At 46.6% G+C, this 19,147-nt stretch overlaps 1 protein-coding gene across 1 annotated transcript in view; it reads left to right on the forward strand.

The window, feature by feature from the left end:
- Positions 1 to 18,657, forward strand: part of RPS6KC1 (ribosomal protein S6 kinase C1) — a 273,886-nt gene extending 255,229 nt beyond the window's left edge. Inside the window, exon 16 of the mRNA XM_066595059.1 lies at positions 15,589 to 18,657. Coding sequence (XP_066451156.1) covers positions 15,589 to 15,699 — 111 coding nt within the window. The 3' untranslated portion in view covers positions 15,700 to 18,657. The remainder of the gene's footprint in view (positions 1 to 15,588) is intronic.
- Positions 18,658 to 19,147: the final 490 nt, after the last annotated feature.

The raw sequence follows: 19,147 nt of genomic DNA on the forward strand, positions 1-19,147 counted from the left end.
TGTGGATGATGGGTGGTACAGCTGTGTGGTATTAGTTACATTACACAGGGGGTCACTTACTTTCCTCCTGTACTGTGGATGATGGGCGGTACAGCTGTGTTATTAGTTACATTACATAGGGGGTCACTTACTTTCCTCCTGTACTGTGGATGATGGGTGGTACAGCTGTGTGGTATTAGTTACATTACACAGGGGGTCACTTACTTTCCCCCTGTACTGTGGATGATGGGCGGTACAGCTGTGTGTTATTGGTTACATTACATAGGGGGTCACTTACTTTCCTCCTGTACTGTGGATGATGGGCGGTACAGCTGTGTGTTATTAGTTACATTACATAGGGGGTCACTTACTTTCCTCCTGTACTGTGGATGATGGGCGGTACAGCTGTGTGTTATTAGTTACATTATATAGGGGGTCACTTACTTTCCCCCTGTACTGTGGATGATGGGTGGTACAGCTGTGTGTTATTAGTTACATTACATAGGGGGTCACTTACTTTCCTCCTGTACTGTGGATGATGGGCGGTACAGCTGTGTGTTATCAGTTACATTACATAGGGGGTCACTTACTTTCCTCCTGTACTGTGGATGATGGGCGGTATCGCTGTGTGTTATTAGTTACATTACATAGGGGGTCACTTACTTTCCTCCTGCACTGTGGATGATGGGTGGTACAGCTGTGTGTTATTAGTTACATTACATAGGGGGTCACTTACTTTCCTCCTGCACTGTGGATGATGGGTGGTACAGCTGTGTGTTATCAGCTACATTACATAGGGGGTCACTTACTTTCCTCCTGTACTGTGGATGATGGGTGGTACAGCTGTGTGTTATTAGTTACATTACATAGGGGGTCACTTACTTTCCTCCTGTACTGTGGATGATGGGCGGTACAGCTATGTGTTATTAGTTACATTACATAGGGGCTCACTTACTTTCCTCCTGTACTGTGGATGATGGGCGGTACAGCTGTGTGTTATTAGTTACATTACATAGGGGGTCACTTACTTTCCTCCTGTACTGTGGATGATGAGCGGTACAGCTGTGTGTTATTAGTTACATTACATAGGGGGTCACTTACTTTCCTCCTGCACTGTGGATGATGGGCGGTACAGCTGTGTGTTATTAGTTACATTACATAGGGGGTCACTTACTTTCCTCCTTTACTGTGGATGATGGGTTGTACAGCTGTGTGTTATTAATTACATTACATAGGGGGTCACTTACTTTCCTCCTGTACTGTAGATGATGGGCGGTACAGCTGTGTGTTATTAGTTACATTACATAGGGGGTCACTTACTTTCCCCCTGTACTGTAGATGATGGGCGGTACAGCTGTGTTATTAGTTACATTACATAGGGGGTCACTTACTTTCCTCCTGTACTGTGGATGATGGGTGGTACAGCTGTGTGTTATTAGTTACATTACATAGGGGGTCACTTACTTTCCTCCTTTACTGTGGATGATGGGTTGTACAGCTGTGTGTTATTAATTACATTACATAGGGGGTCACTTACTTTCCTCCTGCACTGTGGATGATGGGTAGTACAGCTGTGTGTTATTAGTTACATTACATAGGGGGTCACTTACTTTCCTCCTGTACTGTGGATGATGGGTGGTACAGCTGTGTGTTATTAGTTACATTACATAGGGGGTCACTTACTTTCCTCCTGTACTGTGGATGATGGGTGGTACAGCTGTGTGTTATTAGTTACATTACATAGGGGGTCACTTACTTTCCTCCTGTACTGTGGATGATGGGCGGAACAGCTGTGTGTTATTAGTTACATTACATAGGGGGTCACTTACTTTCCTCCTGTACTGTGGATGATGGGCGGTACAGCTGTGTGTTATTAGTTACATTACATAGGGGGTCACTTACTTTCCCCCGTACTGTGGATGATGGGCGGTACAGCTGTGTGTTATTAGTTACATTACATAGGGGGTCACTTACTTTCCCCCTGTACTGTAGATGATGGGCGGTACAGCTGTGTGTTATTAGTTACATTACATAGGGGGTCACTTACTTTCCTCCTGTACTGTGGATGATGGGCGGTACAGCTGTGTGTTATTAGTTACATTACGTAGGGGGTCACTTACTTTCCTCCTGTAATGTGGATGATGGGCGGTACAGCTGTGTGTTATTAGTTACATTACATAGGGGGTCACTTACTTTCCTCCTGTACTGTGGATGATGGGCGGTACAGCTGTGTGTTATTAGTTACATTACATAGGGGGTCACTTACTTTCCTCCTGTACTGTGGATGATGGGCGGTACAGCTGTGTGTTATTAGTTACATTACATAGGGGGTCACTTACTTTCCCCCGTACTGTGGATGATGGGCGGTACAGCTGTGTGTTATTAGTTACATTACATAGGGGGTCACTTACTTTCCCCCTGTACTGTAGATGATGGGCGGTACAGCTGTGTGTTATTAGTTACATTACATAGGGGGTCACTTACTTTCCTCCTGTACTGTGGATGATGGGCGGTACAGCTGTGTTATTAGTTACATTACATAGGGGGTCACTTACTTTCCTCCTGTACTGTGGATGATGGGTGGTACAGCTGTGTTATTAGTTACATTACATAGGGGGTCACTTACTTTCCTCCTGTGCTGTAGATGATGGGCGGTACAGCTGTGTGTTATTAGTTACATTACATAGGGGGTCACTTACTTTCCACCTGTACTGTGGATGATGGGTGGTACAGCTGTATGTTATTAGTTACATTACATAGGGGGTCACTTACTTTCCTCCTGCACTGTGGATGATGGGCGGTACAGCTGTATGTTATTTGTTACATTACATAGGGGGTCACTTACTTTCCTCCTGTACTGTGGATGATGGGCGGTACAGCTGTGTGTTATTAGTTATATTACATAGGGGGTCACTTACTTTCCTCCTGTACTGTGGATGATGGGCGGTATCGCTGTGTGTTATTAGTTACATTACATAGGGGGTCACTTACTTTCCTCCTGTACTGTGGATGATGGGTAGTACAGCTGTGTGTTATTAGTTACATTACATAGGGGGTCACTTACTTTCCTCCTGTACTGTGGATGATGGGCGGTATCGCTGTGTGTTATTAGTTACATTACATAGGGGGTCACTTACTTTCCTCCTGTACTGTGGATGATGGGTAGTACAGCTGTGTGTTATTAGTTATATTACATAGGGGGTCACTTACTTTCCTCGTGTACTGTGGATGATGGGCGGTATCGCTGTGTGTTATTAGTTACATTACATAGGGGGTCACTTACTTTCCTCCTGCACTGTGGATGATGGGTGGTACAGCTGTGTGTTATTAGTTACATTACATAGGGGGTCACTTACTTTCCTCCTGTACTGTGGATGATGGGCGGTACAGCTGTGTGTTATTAGTTACATTACATAGGGGGTCACTTACTTTCCTCCTGTACTGTGGATGATGGGCGGTACAGCTGTGTGTTATCAGTTACATTACATAGGGGATCACTTACTTTCCTCCTGCACTGTGGATGATGGGCGGTACAGCTCTGTGTTATTAGTTATATTACATAGGGGGTCACTTACTTTCCTCCTGTACTGTGGATGATGGGTGGTACAGCTGTGTGTTATTAGTTACATTACATAGGGGGTCACTTACTTTCCTCCTGTACTGTGGATGATGGGCGGTACAGCTGTGTGTTATTAGTTACATTACATAGGGGGTCACTTACTTTCCTCCTGTACTGTGGATGATGGGCGGTACAGCTGTGTGTTATTAGTTACATTACATAGGGGGTCACTTACTTTCCTCCTGTACTGTGGATGATGGGCGGTACAGCTGTGTGTTATTAGTTACATTACATAGGGGGTCACTTACTTTCCTCCTGTACTGTGGATGATGGGCGGACAGCTGTGTGTTATTAGTTACATTACATAGGGGTTCACTTACTTTCCTCCTGTACTGTGGATGATGGGCGGTACAGCTGTATGTTATTTGTTACATTACATAGGGGGTCACTTACTTTCCCCCTGTACTGTGGATGATGGGCGGTACAGCTGTGTGTTATTAGTTACATTACATAGGGGGTCACTTACTTTCCTCCTGTACTGCGGATGATGGGTGGTACAGCAATGTGGTATTAGTTACATTACATAGGGGGTCACTTACTTTCCTCCTGTACTGTGGATGATGGGCGGAACAGCTGTGTGTTATTAGTTACATTACATAGGGGGTCATTTACTTTCCTCCTGTACTGTGGATGATGGGCGGTACAGCTGTGTGTTATTAGTTACATTACATAGGGGGTCACTTACTTTCTTCCTGTACTGTGGGGGATGGGCGGTACAGCTGTGTGTTATTAGTTACATTACATAGGGGGTCACTTACTTTCCCCCTGCACTGTGGATGATGGGCGGTACAGCTGTGTGTTATTAGTTACATTACATAGGGGGTCACTTACTTTCCTCCTGTACTGTGGATGATGGGCTGTACAGCTGTGTTATTAGTTACATTACATAGGGGGTCACTTACTTTCCTCCTGTACTGTGGATGATGGGTGGTACAGCTGTATGTTATTAGTTACATTACATAGGGGGTCACTTACTTTCCTCCTGCACTGTGGATGATGGGCGGTACAGCTGTGTGTTATTAGTTACATTACATAGGGGGTCACTTACTTTCCTCCTGTACTGTGGATGATGGGCAGTACAGCTGTGTGTTATTAGTTACATTACATAGGGGGTCACTTACTTTCCTCCTGTACTGTGGATGATGGGCAGTACAGCTGTGTGTTATTAGTTACATTACATAGGGGGTCACTTACTTTCCTCCTGCACTGTGGATGATGGGCGGTACAGCTGTGTGTTATTAGTTACATTACATAGGGGGTCACTTACTTTCCCCCTGCACTGTGGATGATGGGCGGTACAGCTGTGTGTTATTAGTTACATTACATAGGGGGTCACTTACTTTCCTCCTGTACTGTGGATGATGGGCAGTACAGCTGTGTGTTATTAGTTACATTACATAGGGGGTCACTTACTTTCCTCCTGTACTGTGGATGATGGGTGGTACAGCTGTATGTTATTAGTTACATTACATAGGGGGTCACTTACTTTCCTCCTGTACTGTGGATGATGGGCGGTACAGCTGTGTGTTATTAGTTACATTACATAGGGGGTCACTTACTTTCCCCCGTGCTGTGAATGATGGGTGGTACAGCTGTGTGTTATTAGTTACATTACATAGGGGGTCACTTACTTTCCTCCTGTACTGTGGATGATGGGCGGTACAGCTGTGTTATTAGTTACATTACATAGGGGGTCACTTACTTTCCTCCTGTACTGTGGATGATGGGTGGTACAGCTGTGTGTTATTAGTTACATTACATAGGGGGTCACTTACTTTCCTCCTGTACTGTGGATGATGGGTGGTACAGCTGTGTGTTATTAGTTACATTACATAGGGGGTCACTTACTTTCCCCCGTGCTGTGAATGATGGGTGGTACAGCTGTGTGTTATTAGTTACATTACATAGGGGGTCACTTACTTTCCTCCTGTACTGTGGATGATGGGTGGTACAGCTGTGTGTTATTAGTTACATTACATAGGGGGTCACTTACTTTCCTCCTGTACTGTGGATGATGGGTGGTACAGCTGTGTGTTATTAGTTACATTACATAGGGGGTCTCTTACTTTCCTCCTGTACTGTGGATGATGGGCGGTACAGCTGTGTGTTAGTTACATTACATAGGGGGTCACTTACTTTCCTCCTGTACTGTGGATGATGGGTGGTACAGCTGTGTGTTATTAGTTACATTATATAGGGGGTCACTTACTTTCCTCCTGTACTGTGGATGATGGGTGGTACAGCTGTGTGTTATTAGTTACATTACATAGGGGGTCACTTACTTTCCCCCTGTACTGTGGATGATGGGTGGTACAGCTGTGTGTTATTAGTTACATTACATAGGGGGTCACTTACTTTCCTCCTTTACTGTGGATGATGGGTGGTACTGCTGTGTGTTATTAGTTACATTACATAGGGGGTCACTTACTTTCCTCCTGTACTGTGGATGATGGGCGGTACAGCTGTATGTTATTAGTTACATTATGTAGGGGGTCACTTACTTTCCCCCTGCACTGTGGATGATGGGCGGTACAGCTGTGTGTTATTAGTTACATTACATAGGGGGTCACTTACTTTCCTCCTGTACCGTGGATGATGGGTGGTACAGCTGTGTGTTATTAGTTACATTACATAGGGGGTCACTTACTTTCCCCCTGTACTGTGGATGATGGGCGGTACAGCTGTGTGTTATTAGTTACATTACATAGGGGGTCACTTACTTTCCTCCTGTACTGTGGATGATGGGCGGTACAGCTGTGTGTTATTAGTTACATTACATAGGGGGTCACTTACTTTCCCCCTGTACTGTGGATGATGGGTGGTACAGCTGTGTGTTATTAGTTACATTATATAGGGGGTCACTTACTTTCCTCCTGCACTGTGGATGATGGGTTGTACAGCTGTGTGTTATTACATTACATAGGGGGTCACTTACTTTCCCCCTGCACTGTGGATGATGGGTGGTACAGCTGTGTGTTATTAGTTACATTACATAGGGGGTCACTTACTTTCCTCCTGTACTGTGGATGATGGGTGGTACAGCTGTGTGGTATTAGTTACATTACATAGGGGGTCACTTACTTTCCCCCTGTACTGTGGATGATGGGCGGTACAGCTGTGTGTTATTAGTTACATTACATAGGGGGTCACTTACTTTCCTCCTGTACTGTGGATGATGGGCGGTACAGCTGTGTGTTATCAGTTACATTACATAGGGGGTCACTTACTTTCCTCCTGCACTGTGGATGATGGGCGGTACAGCTCTGTGTTATTAGTTATATTACATAGGGGGTCACTTACTTTCCTCCTGTACTGTGGATGATGGGTGGTACAGCTGTGTGTTATTAGTTACATTACATAGGGGGTCACTTACTTTCCTCCTGTACTGTGGATGATGGGCGGTACAGCTGTGTGTTATTAGTTACATTACATAGGGGGTCACTTACTTTCCTCCTGTACTGTGGATGATGGGCGGTACAGCTGTGTGTTATTAGTTACATTACATAGGGGGTCACTTACTTTCCTCCTGTACTGTGGATGATGGGCGGTACAGCTGTGTGTTATTAGTTACATTACATAGGGGGTCACTTACTTTCCTCCTGTACTGTGGATGATGGGCGGACAGCTGTGTGTTATTAGTTACATTACATAGGGGTTCACTTACTTTCCTCCTGTACTGTGGATGTTGGGCGGTACAGCTGTATGTTATTAGTTACATTATATAGGGGGTCACTTACTTTCCCCCTGCACTCTGGATGATGGGCGGTACAGCTGTGTGTTATTAGTTACATTACATAGGGGGTCACTTACTTTCCTCCTGTACTGCGGATGATGGGTGGTACAGCAATGTGGTATTAGTTACATTACATAGGGGGTCACTTACTTTCCTCCTGTACTGTGGATGATGGGCGGAACAGCTGTGTGTTATTAGTTACATTACATAGGGGGTCATTTACTTTCCTCCTGTACTGTGGATGATGGGTGGTTCAGCTGTGTTATTAGTTACATTACATAGGGGGTCACTTACTTTCCTCCTGTACTGTGGATGATGGGAGGTACAGCTGTGTGTTATTAGTTACATTACATAGGGGGTCACTTACTTTCCTCCTGTACTGTGGATGATGGGAGGTACAGCTGTGTGTTATTAGTTACATTACATAGGGGGTCACTTACTTTCCCCCTGTACTGTGGATGATGGGCGGTACAGCTGTGTGTTATTAGTTACATTACATAGGGGGTCACTTACTTTCCCCCTGTACTGTGGATGATGGGTGGTACAGCTGTGTGTTATTAGTTACATTACATAGGGGGTCACTTACTTTCCTCCTGCACTGTGGATGATGGGTAGTACAGCTGTGTGTTATTAGTTACATTACATAGGGGGTCACTTACTTTCCTCCTGTACTGTGGATGATGGGCGGTACAGCTGTGTGTTATTAGTTACATTACATAGGGGGTCACTTACTTTCCTCCTGTACTGTAGATGATGGGCGGTACAGCTGTGTGTTATTAGTTACATTACATAGGGGGTCACTTACTTTCCTCCTGTACTGTGGATGATGGGCGGTACAGCTGTGTGTTATTAGTTACATTACGTAGGGGGTCACTTACTTTCCTCCTGTACTGTAGATGATGGGCGGTACAGCTGTGTGTTATTAGTTACATTACATAGGGGGTCACTTACTTTCCTCCTGTACTGTGGATGATGGGCGGTACAGCTGTGTGTTATTAGTTACATTACGTAGGGGGTCACTTACTTTCCTCCTGTACTGTGGATGATGGGTGGTACAGCTGTGTGTTATTAGTTACATTACATAGGGGGTCACTTACTTTCCTCCTGTACTGTGGATGATGGGTGGTACAGCAGTGTGGTATTAGTTACATTACATAGGGGGTCACTTACTTTCCTCCTGTACTGTGGATGATGGGCGGAACAGCTGTGTGTTATTAGTTACATTACATAGGGGGTCACTTACTTTCCTCCTGTACTGTGGATGATGGGTGGTACAGCTGTGTTATTAGTTACATTACATAGGGGGTCACTTACTTTCCTCCTGTACTGTGGATGATGGGCGGTACAGCTGTGTGTTATTAGTTACATTACATAGGGGGTCACTTACTTTCCTCCTGCACTGTGGATGATGGGCGGTACAGCTGTGTGTTATTAGTTACATTACATAGGGGGTCACTTACTTTCCTCCTGTACTGTGGATGATGGGCGGTACAGCTGTGTGTTATTAGTTACATTACATAGGGGGTCACTTACTTTCCTCCTGTACTGTGGATGATGGGTGGTACAGCTGTGTGTTATTAGTTACATTACATAGGGGGTCACTTACTTTCCTCCTGTACTGTGGATGATGGGCGGTACAGCTGTGTGTTATTAGTTACATTACATAGGGGGTCACTTACTTTCCTCCTGCACTGTGGATGATGGGCGGTACAGCTGTGTGTTATTAGTTATATTACATAGGGGGTCACTTACTTTCCTCCTGCACTGTGGATGATGGGTAGTACAGCTGTGTGTTATTAGTTACATTACATAGGGGGTCACTTACTTTCCTCCTGTACTGTGGATGATGGGTGGTACAGCTGTGTGTTATTAGTTACATTACATAGGGGGTCACTTACTTTCCTCCTGTACTGTGGATGATGGGCGGTACAGCTGTGTGTTATTAGTTACATTACATAGGGGGTCACTTACTTTCCTCCTGTACTGTGGATGATGGGTAGTACAGCTGTGTGTTATTAGTTACATAGGGGGTCACTTACTTTCCTCCTGTACTGTGGATGATGGGCGGTACAGCTGTGTGTTATTAGTTACATTACATAGGGGGTCACTTACTTTCCTCCTGTACTGTGGATGATGGGCGGAACAGCTGTGTGTTATTAGTTACATTACATAGGGGGTCACTTACTTTCCTCCTGTACTGTGGATGATGGGCGGTACAGCTGTGTGTTATTAGTTACATTACATAGGGGGTCACTTACTTTCCCCCGTACTGTGGATGATGGGCGGTACAGCTGTGTGTTATTAGTTACATTACATAGGGGGTCACTTACTTTCCCCCTGTACTGTAGATGATGGGCGGTACAGCTGTGTGTTATTAGTTACATTACATAGGGGGTCACTTACTTTCCTCCTGTACTGTGGATGATGGGCGGTACAGCTGTGTGTTATTAGTTACATTACGTAGGGGGTCACTTACTTTCCTCCTGTAATGTGGATGATGGGCGGTACAGCTGTGTGTTATTAGTTACATTACATAGGGGGTCACTTACTTTCCTCCTGTACTGTGGGGGATGGGCGGTACAGCTGTGTGTTATTAGTTACATTACATAGGGGGTCACTTACTTTCACCCTGTACTGTAGATAATGGGCGGTACAGCTGTGTGTTATTTGTTACATTACATAGGGGGTCACTTACTTTCCTCCTGCACTGTGGATGATGGGAGGTACAGCTGTGTGTTATTAGTTACATTACATAGGGGGTCACTTACTTTCCTCCTGTACTGTAGATGATGGGCGGTACAGCTGTGTGTTATTAGTTACATTACATAGGGGGTCACTTACTTTCCTCCTGCACTGTGGATGATGGGCGGTACAGCTGTGTGTTATTAGTTACATTACATAGGGGGTCACTTACTTTCCTCCTGTACTGTGGATGATGGGTGGTACAGATATGTTATTAGTTACATTACATAGGGGGTCACTTACTTTCCTCCTACACTGTGGATGATGGGCGGTACAGCTGTGTGTTATTAGTTATATTACATAGGGGGTCACTTACTTTCCTCCTGCACTGTGGATGATGGGCGGTACAGCTGTGTTATTAGTTACATTACATAGGGGGTCACTTACTTTCCTCCAGTACTGTGGATGATGGGCGGTACAGCTGTGTGTTATTAGTTACATTACATAGGGGGTCACTTACTTTCCTCCTGTACTGTGGATGATGGGTGGTACAGCTGTATGTTATTAGTTACATTACATAGGGGGTCACTTACTTTCCACCTGTACTGTGGATGATGGGTGGTACAGCTGTATGTTATTAGTTACATTACATAGGGGGTCACTTACTTTCCTCCTGCACTGTGGATGATGGGTGGTACAGCTGTGTGTTATTAGTTACATTACATAGGGGGTCACTTACTTTCCTCCTGTACTGTAGATGATGGGCGGTACAGCTGTGTGTTATTAGTTACATTACATAGGGAGTCACTTACTTTCCTCCTGTACTGTGGATGATGGGCGGTACAGCTGTATGTTATTTGTTACATTACATAGGGGGTCACTTACTTTCCTCCTGTACTGTGGATGATGGGCGGAACAGCTGTGTGTTATTAGTTACATTACATAGGGGGTCACTTACTTTCCTCCTGTACTGTGGATGATGGGTAGTACAGCTGTGTGTTATTAGTTACATTACATAGGGGGTCACTTACTTTCTTCCTGTACTGTGGATGATGGGCGGTACAGCTGTGTGTTATTAGTTACATTACATAGGGGGTCACTTACTTTCCTCCTGTACTGTGGATGATGGGTAGTACAGCTGTGTGTTATTAGTTATATTACATAGGGGGTCACTTACTTTCCTCGTGTACTGTGGATGATGGGCGGTATCGCTGTGTGTTATTAGTTACATTACATAGGGGGTCACTTACTTTCCTCCTGCACTGTGGATGATGGGTGGTACAGCTGTGTGTTATTAGTTACATTACATAGGGGGTCACTTACTTTCCTCCTACACTGTGGATGATGGGCGGTACAGCTGTGTGTTATTAGTTACATTACATAGGGGGTCACTTACTTTCCTCCTGCACTGTGGATGATGGGTGGTACAGCTGTGTGTTATTAGTTACATTACATAGGGGGTCACTTACTTTCCTCCTGTACTGTGGATGATGGGCGGTACAGCTGTGTGTTATTAGTTACATTACATAGGGGGTCACTTACTTTCCTCCTGTACTGTGGATGATGGGCGGTATCGCTGTGTGTTATTAGTTACATTACATAGGGGGTCACTTACTTTCCTCCTGTACTGTGGATGATGGGTGGTACAGCTGTGTTATTAGTTACATTACATAGGGGGTCACTTACTTTCCCCCTGTACTGTGGATGATGGGTGGTACAGCTGTGTGTTATTAGTTACATTATATAGGGGGTCACTTACTTTCCTCCTGCACTGTGGATGATGGGTGGTACAGCTGTGTGTTATTAGTTACATTACATAGGGGGTCACTTACTTTCCTCCTGTACTGTGGATGATGGGCGGTACAGCTGTGTGTTATTAGTTACATTACATAGGGGGTCACTTACTTTCCTCCTGTACTGTGGATGATGGGCGGTACAGCTGTGTGTTATTAGTTACATTACATAGGGGGTCACTTACTTTCCTCCTGTACTGTGGATGATGGGCGGTACAGCTGTGTGTTATTAGTTACATTACATAGGGGGTCACTTACTTTCCTCCTGTACTGTGGATGATGGGTGGTACAGCTGTGTGTTATTAGTTACATTACATAGGGGGTCACTTACTTTCCTCCTGTACTGTGGATGATGGGCGGTACAGCTGTATGTTATTAGTTACATTACATAGGGGGTCACTTACTTTCCCCCTGTACTGTGGATGATGGGCGGTACAGCTGTGTGTTATTAGTACATTACATAGGGGGTCACTTACTTTCCTCCTGTACTGTGGATGATGGGCGGTACAGCTGTGTGTTATTAGTTACGTTACATAGGGGGTCACTTACTTTCCTCCTGTACTGTGGATGATGGACGGTACAGCTGTGTGTTATTAGTTACATTACATAGGGGGTCACTTACTTTCCTCCTGCACTGTGGGTGATGGGTGGTACAGCTGTGTATTATTAGTTACATTACATAGGGGGTCACTTACTTTCCTCCTGTACTGTGGATGATGGGCGGTACAGCTGTGTTATTAGTTACATTACATAGGGGGTCACTTACTTTCCTCCTGTACTGTGGATGATGGGCGGTACAGCTGTGTGTTATTAGTTACATTACATAGGGGGTCACTTACTTTCTTCCTGTACTGTGGATGATGGGTGGTACAGCTGTGTGGTATTAGTTACATTACATAGGGGGTCACTTACTTTCCTCCTGTACTGTGGATGATGGGCAGTACAGCTGTGTGTTATTAGTTACATTACATAGGGGTCACTTACTTTCCTCCTGTACTATGGATGATGGGTGGTACAGCTGTGTGTTATTAGTTACATTACATAGGGGGTCACCTACTTTCCTCCTGTACTGTGGATGATGGGTGGTACAGCTGTGTGGTATTAGTTACATTACACAGGGGATCACTTACTTTCCTCCTGTACTGTGGATGATGGGTGGTACAGTTGTGTGTTATTAGTTACATTACATAGGGGGTCACTTACTTTCCTCCTGTACTGTGGATGATGGGCGGTACAGTTGTGTGTTATTAGTTACATTACATAGGGGGTCACTTACTTTCCTCCTGTACTGTGGATGATGGGCGGTACAGTTGTGTGTTATTAGTTACATTACATAGGGGGTCACTTACTTTCCTCCTGTACTGTGGATGATGGGCGGTACAGTTGTGTGTTATTAGTTACATTACACAGGGGATCACTTACTTTCCTCCTGTACTGTGGATGATGGGCGGTACAGTTGTGTGTTATTAGTTACATTACATAGGGGGTCACTTACTTTCCTCCTTTACTGTGGATGATGGGCGGTACAGCTGTGTTATTAGTTACATTACATAGGGGGTCACTTACTTTCCTCCTGTACTGTGGATGATGGGTGGTACAGCTGTGTGTTATTAGTTACATTACACAGGGGGTCACTTACTTTCCCCCTGTACTGTGGATGATGGGCGGTACAGCTGTGTGTTATTGGTTACATTACATAGGGGGTCACTTACTTTCCTCCTGTACTGTGGATGATGGGCGGTACAGCTGTGTGTTATTAGTTACATTACATAGGGGGTCACTTACTTTCCTCCTGTACTGTGGATGATGGGCGGTACAGCTGTGTGTTATTAGTTACATTATATAGGGGGTCACTTACTTTCCCCCTGTACTGTGGATGATGGGTGGTACAGCTGTGTGTTATTAGTTACATTACATAGGGGGTCACTTACTTTCCTCCTGTACTGTGGATGATGGGCGGTACAGCTGTGTGTTATCAGTTACATTACATAGGGGGTCACTTACTTTCCTCCTGTACTGTGGATGATGGGCGGTATCGCTGTGTGTTATTAGTTACATTACATAGGGGGTCACTTACTTTCCTCCTGCACTGTGGATGATGGGTGGTACAGCTGTGTGTTATTAGTAACATTACATAGGGGGTCACTTACTTTCCTCCTGCACTGTGGATGATGGGTGGTACAGCTGTGTGTTATTAGTTACATTACATAGGGGGTCACTTACTTTCCTCCTGCACTGTGGATGATGGGCGGTACAGCTGTGTTATTAGTTACATTACATAGGGGGTCACTTACTTTCCTCCTGCACTGTGGATGATGGGTGGTACAGCTGTGTGTTATTAGTTACATTACATAGGGGGTCACTTACTTTCCTCCTGCACTGTGGATGATGGGCGGTACAGCTGTGTGTTATTAGTTACATTACATAGGGGGTCACTTACTTTCCTCCTGTACTGTGGATGATGGGCGGTACAGCTGTGTGTTATTAGTTACATTACATAGGGGGTCACTTACTTTCCTCCTTTACTGTGGATGATGGGTTGTACAGCTGTGTGTTATTAATTACATTACATAGGGGGTCACTTACTTTCCTCCTGTACTGTAGATGATGGGCGGTACAGCTGTGTGTTATTAGTTACATTACATAGGGGGTCACTTACTTTCCCCCTGTACTGTAGATGATGGGCGGTACAGCTGTGTTATTAGTTACATTACATAGGGGGTCACTTACTTTCCTCCTGTACTGTAGATGATGGGCGGTACAGCTGTGTTATTGGTTACATTACATAGGGGGTCACTTACTTTCCTCCTGTACTGTGGATGATGGGCGGTACAGCTGTGTGTTATTAGTTACATTACATAGGGGGTCACTTACTTTCCTCCTGTACTGTGGATGATGGGTGGTACAGCTGTGTGTAATTAGTTACATTACATAGGGGGTCACTTACTTTCCTCCTGTACTGTGGATGATGGGTGGTACAGCTGTGTGTTATTAGTTACATTACATAGGGGGTCACTTACTTTCCTCCTGCACTGTGGATGATGGGTGGTACAGCTGTGTGTTATTAGTTACATTACATAGGGGGTCACTTACTTTCCTCCTGTACTGTGGATGATGGGCGGTACAGCTGTGTATTATTAGTTACATTACATAGGGGGTCACTTACTTTCCTCCTGTACTGTGGATGATGGGCGGTATCGCTGTGTGTTATTAGTTACATTACATAGGGGGTCACTTACTTTCCTCCTGCACTGTGGATGATGGGTGGTACAGCTGTGTGTTATTAGTTACATTACATAGGGGGTCACTTACTTTCCTCCTGTACTGTGGATGATGGGTGGTACAGCTGTGTTATTAGTTACATTACATAGGGGGTCACTTACTTTCCTCCTGTACTGTGGATGATGGGCGGTACAGCTGTGTGTTATTAGTTACATTACATAGGGGGTCACTTACTTTCCTCCTGTACTGTGGATGATGGGCGGTACAGCTGTATTATCAGTTACATTACATAGGGGGTCACTTACTTTCCTCCTGTACTGTGGGGGATGGGCGGTACAGCTGTGTGTTATTAGTTTCAGTTGGTTTGTGTATAATCCGTGATTAGATACAATGTATCTGACTATTTGTGAGCAGTTGAGGAATGGCTTCCCTGACTTCACCTACAGCTTTTGACCTGCGTCTTGAGGGGGTGGGGGGGAGGGGTGGAGGGAGGGGGAGGGGGTGGATTCAGTGACTGATGAAGGGGTTTATTAACTCCTCCTTTTTACACTCTCTTGCAGCTTCTGCAATTTAACCCTTTGGAGCGCCTGGGTGCCGGAGTCGCTGGTGTTGAAGACATCAAGTCTCATCCTTTCTTTAGCGGTGTGGAGTGGGAGGAGCTTATCAGATGAATGTGGGTGTGTTTGGAGGTCAGAAGAGACGCTGCTGATGGTTTATGCACTGCTATGAGGACGGACGAGGAAAATCGCTTAAGTGGCCTCAGACAGTTATTTTATATGCTAACCTCTTTTCCGTTAGCGGATCCTGACTCTGAACATCATCTATCGGAGCCGGTGTCACCCTGCAGATGACATCACATCCCTGGATACTGATGAGCCGTCCGTCGGTGCTCTATGTGCATGTTCTATGGAGGAAGTAGAAGAAGACTTGGCACAACTACCCCCCCCCCCCACGCCTTGGTGATTGGGCACAACTCACCCCCCCTTCCCCTCTGTGTGATTGGGTTCAACTCACCCCCCCTTCCACTCTGTGTGATTGGGCACAACTCACCCCCCTCTCTCTCTGTGTGACTGTGCACAACTACCCCCATCCCCTCCCTGGTGCTTGGGCATAACTCACCCCTGTTTCCCTCTGTGTGATTGGGCACAACTCACCCCTCTTTCCCGGGTGTGATTGGGCACAAAGAACCCCCCCCTTTCCCTAGGTCTGATTGGGCACAGCGAACCCCCCTTTCCCCGGGTCTGATCGGGCACAACCAACCCCCCTTTCCCCAGAGTGATTGGGCACAACCAACTCCCCTTTCCCCGGAGTGATTGGGCACAACCAACCCCCCTTTCCCCGGAGTGATTGGGCACAACCAACCCCCCTTTCCCCGGAGTGATTGGGCACAACCAACCCCCCTTTCACCGGAGTGATTGGGCACAACCAACCCCCCTTTCCCCCGGTATGATTGGGCACAACAAACCCCCCTTCCCCTGGTGTGATTGGGCACAACAAACCCCCCTTCCCCTGGTGTGATTGGGCCCCACTCACCCCCTTCCCCTAGTGTGATTGGGCCCCACTCACCCCCCTTCCCCTGGTGTGATTGGGCCCCACTCACCCCCCTTCCCCTGGTGTGATTGGGCCCCACTCACCCCCTTCCCCTGGTGTGATTGGGCCCCACTCACCCCCCTTCCCCTGGTGTGATTGGGCCCCACTCACCCCCCTTCCCCTGGTGTGATTGGGCCCCACTCACCCCCCTTCCCCTGGTGTGATTGGGCCCCACTCACCCCCTTCCCCTGGTGTGATTGGGCCCCACTCACCCCCCTTCCCCTGGTGTGATTGGGCCCCACTCACCCCCCTTCCCCTGGTGTGATTGGGCCCCACTCACCCCCCTTCCCCTGGTGTGATTGGGCCCCACTCACCCCCCTTCCCCTGGTGTGATTGGGCCCCACTCACCCCCCTTCCCCTGGTGTGATTGGGCCCCACTCACCGCCCTTCCCCTGGTGTGATTGGGCACCACTCACCGCCCTTCCCCTGATGTGATTGGGCACAACTCCCGGTCCCCATTTTATATTGGTTTCCATGTAAACACAATACTGGTTATATTTTGGGGATTATGATCTAGCAGCGCTCTGACCCCGTGGGGGGTTTAGTTGTTTGCCTGTGCTCAGCATCGGAGGTTGGCCTATGGGTCACACCCTTTTTGCTGTTCTCTGTATGTGTAGATGTAGCAGAGCTGAGTTTGTCATGATATCTCAGTGTAGTTTTTCCTGATGGAGGGGCATCTGCTTTAGAAAGTCTCTGGACCCTCCGCAGAATCCTCTTAGTGCGGTCGGAACGGCTCCTGCCCTGCCGGCCGTTATACTGATGCGTCATCTTGTTACATTGTGTCAGGTACTACTTAAACACAGCTTATCCCCTATCCACAGGTTGGGGTCAGCTTGCTGATTGGTGGGTTTCTGACTGCTGGGACCCCCACAGATCCTAATAGTAGGAGCTTGGCCTGCTTTCTGGAGAGCGGAATGCACTCTGACATGTCATTTGTTCAAAGGCGACGGCTGGAGAGCCGAGAGCTTAAATATGGCTGCTTCCCACAGTCCCATGGAAATAAATGGAGCCCTGTTCTCAGGATCGATGGGGGTCTCAATAATTACACCCCCAGCCATTAGCAAATTAGCCGGGTCTTGTGGATGAGGACGTGCTTTCATGGTAAAGCCTCTATAATTTTATCCTCAGGGGCAAGTATTTATTTTCACCTTCTCCCTCACCAATCAGTCACTGGGGGTGCGAGCAGTGGGGACCACCCATGATCAGCTTATCTGAGGAAGAAGCAGTTGAGCAAGTCCTTTGCTGGTGTTGTAAGAATATTTGTTTTCCAGCGCCACCTTTGTAAACAGGTAGTATGTGGTATTGCAGCTCTTCTTCATTGAATTAAATAGGATAAGCTGCAATACCAAGTGTGGCCAGTTGACATAGGTGGCGCTGTTTCTGGGAAAAAATGGTTAAAGTTGGCTGTCTCCTAAGAACCGCTGTATATATGCATTGTCAGGGCTTAGGAACACCATAGAGTGGGGCCCCTCCCTACCAACCAGAAGGGGGGCTGCTCTGCGAAGACCCTTCTACCCAGGCCGATGATTGGGCGTGGACATTCATATGATGTTCGTTTACCCCATTATCAGCTTATCTGAACGCGCTGACCCCTGTTGGCTAATTGGATTCTTTATGCCTTCATGTACATGCGCACTCGTTAGCCGCTCATCTGCCCGTGGAATTGGGGAATGTGCTGCCCTTAAAGCAGCCTGTATGGGGAGGAATCTTAGTACCGCTTATTGGCGATGCACTGCTGCATGTGACCCGCGGTAACGAGCGTCCGTCAGCATGCCGTTTGTCCATGGCCAGAGAAGGCTGCCACTGTGCTGGGAGCGAGACCCTCGACAATCAGCTGATCCTGGTGCCGGCTTCAACATCAAAGGGTTTGTCCGAGACTTTCAATGTACGATCTCCTGCCTGCCGATGAGGTCGGATCGCCACCGATCATACACTGATGCCTTCTCCGATCGCCCCAGTCGCCCCTCCGGTGACACTTTTAGCTCTGCTGCATCTACAAGTAAAGAGTGGAGTAATCTGACAATAAAGGAGTCTACCGGGGTGTCCGGCCTCGTGGTCTCTTCATCTCTGTGAACCGCGTGAGTCTAAGGCTTGTCATTCCTTCTGCGTATCTGTGATCGGCCCGCTCCTCGGTGTAGGATTGGATGATCACATGGTATCCGCCGGTAACGCCCCCATGTTCTAACTGCAGGTAGGTAACGCTGCCCGGCTGTGTCTCCGGTAAGTATCCGTGTAGGCGCAGGGCTGTCACAGTTAAAGCTTTCTCTTCTATTCCAGACACATCGCGCTTGTGTCCCCGCGCGCCTCGGGGTTCATTAGATATTCTTACAATCTGTGGTCGCCCTAGGAGATCCCGAAGGAGAGCTGGAGAGAGCGAGAAGAACGCGCCCCGACAGAATTTAGACAGGATTAGCATAAATGATCATTTAGTGTTTTCCTACATTTATTAGGGCGATATATACCTTCCGCACGCTGTAAGGTATACACAGGACTGCGCAAAAGTTGTGGGCAGCTGTGGAAAATCTGCTG

Source organism: Eleutherodactylus coqui, chromosome 3 (assembly GCF_035609145.1).
Source record: "Eleutherodactylus coqui strain aEleCoq1 chromosome 3, aEleCoq1.hap1, whole genome shotgun sequence".
Classification (NCBI taxonomy): Eukaryota; Metazoa; Chordata; class Amphibia; order Anura; family Eleutherodactylidae; genus Eleutherodactylus; species Eleutherodactylus coqui.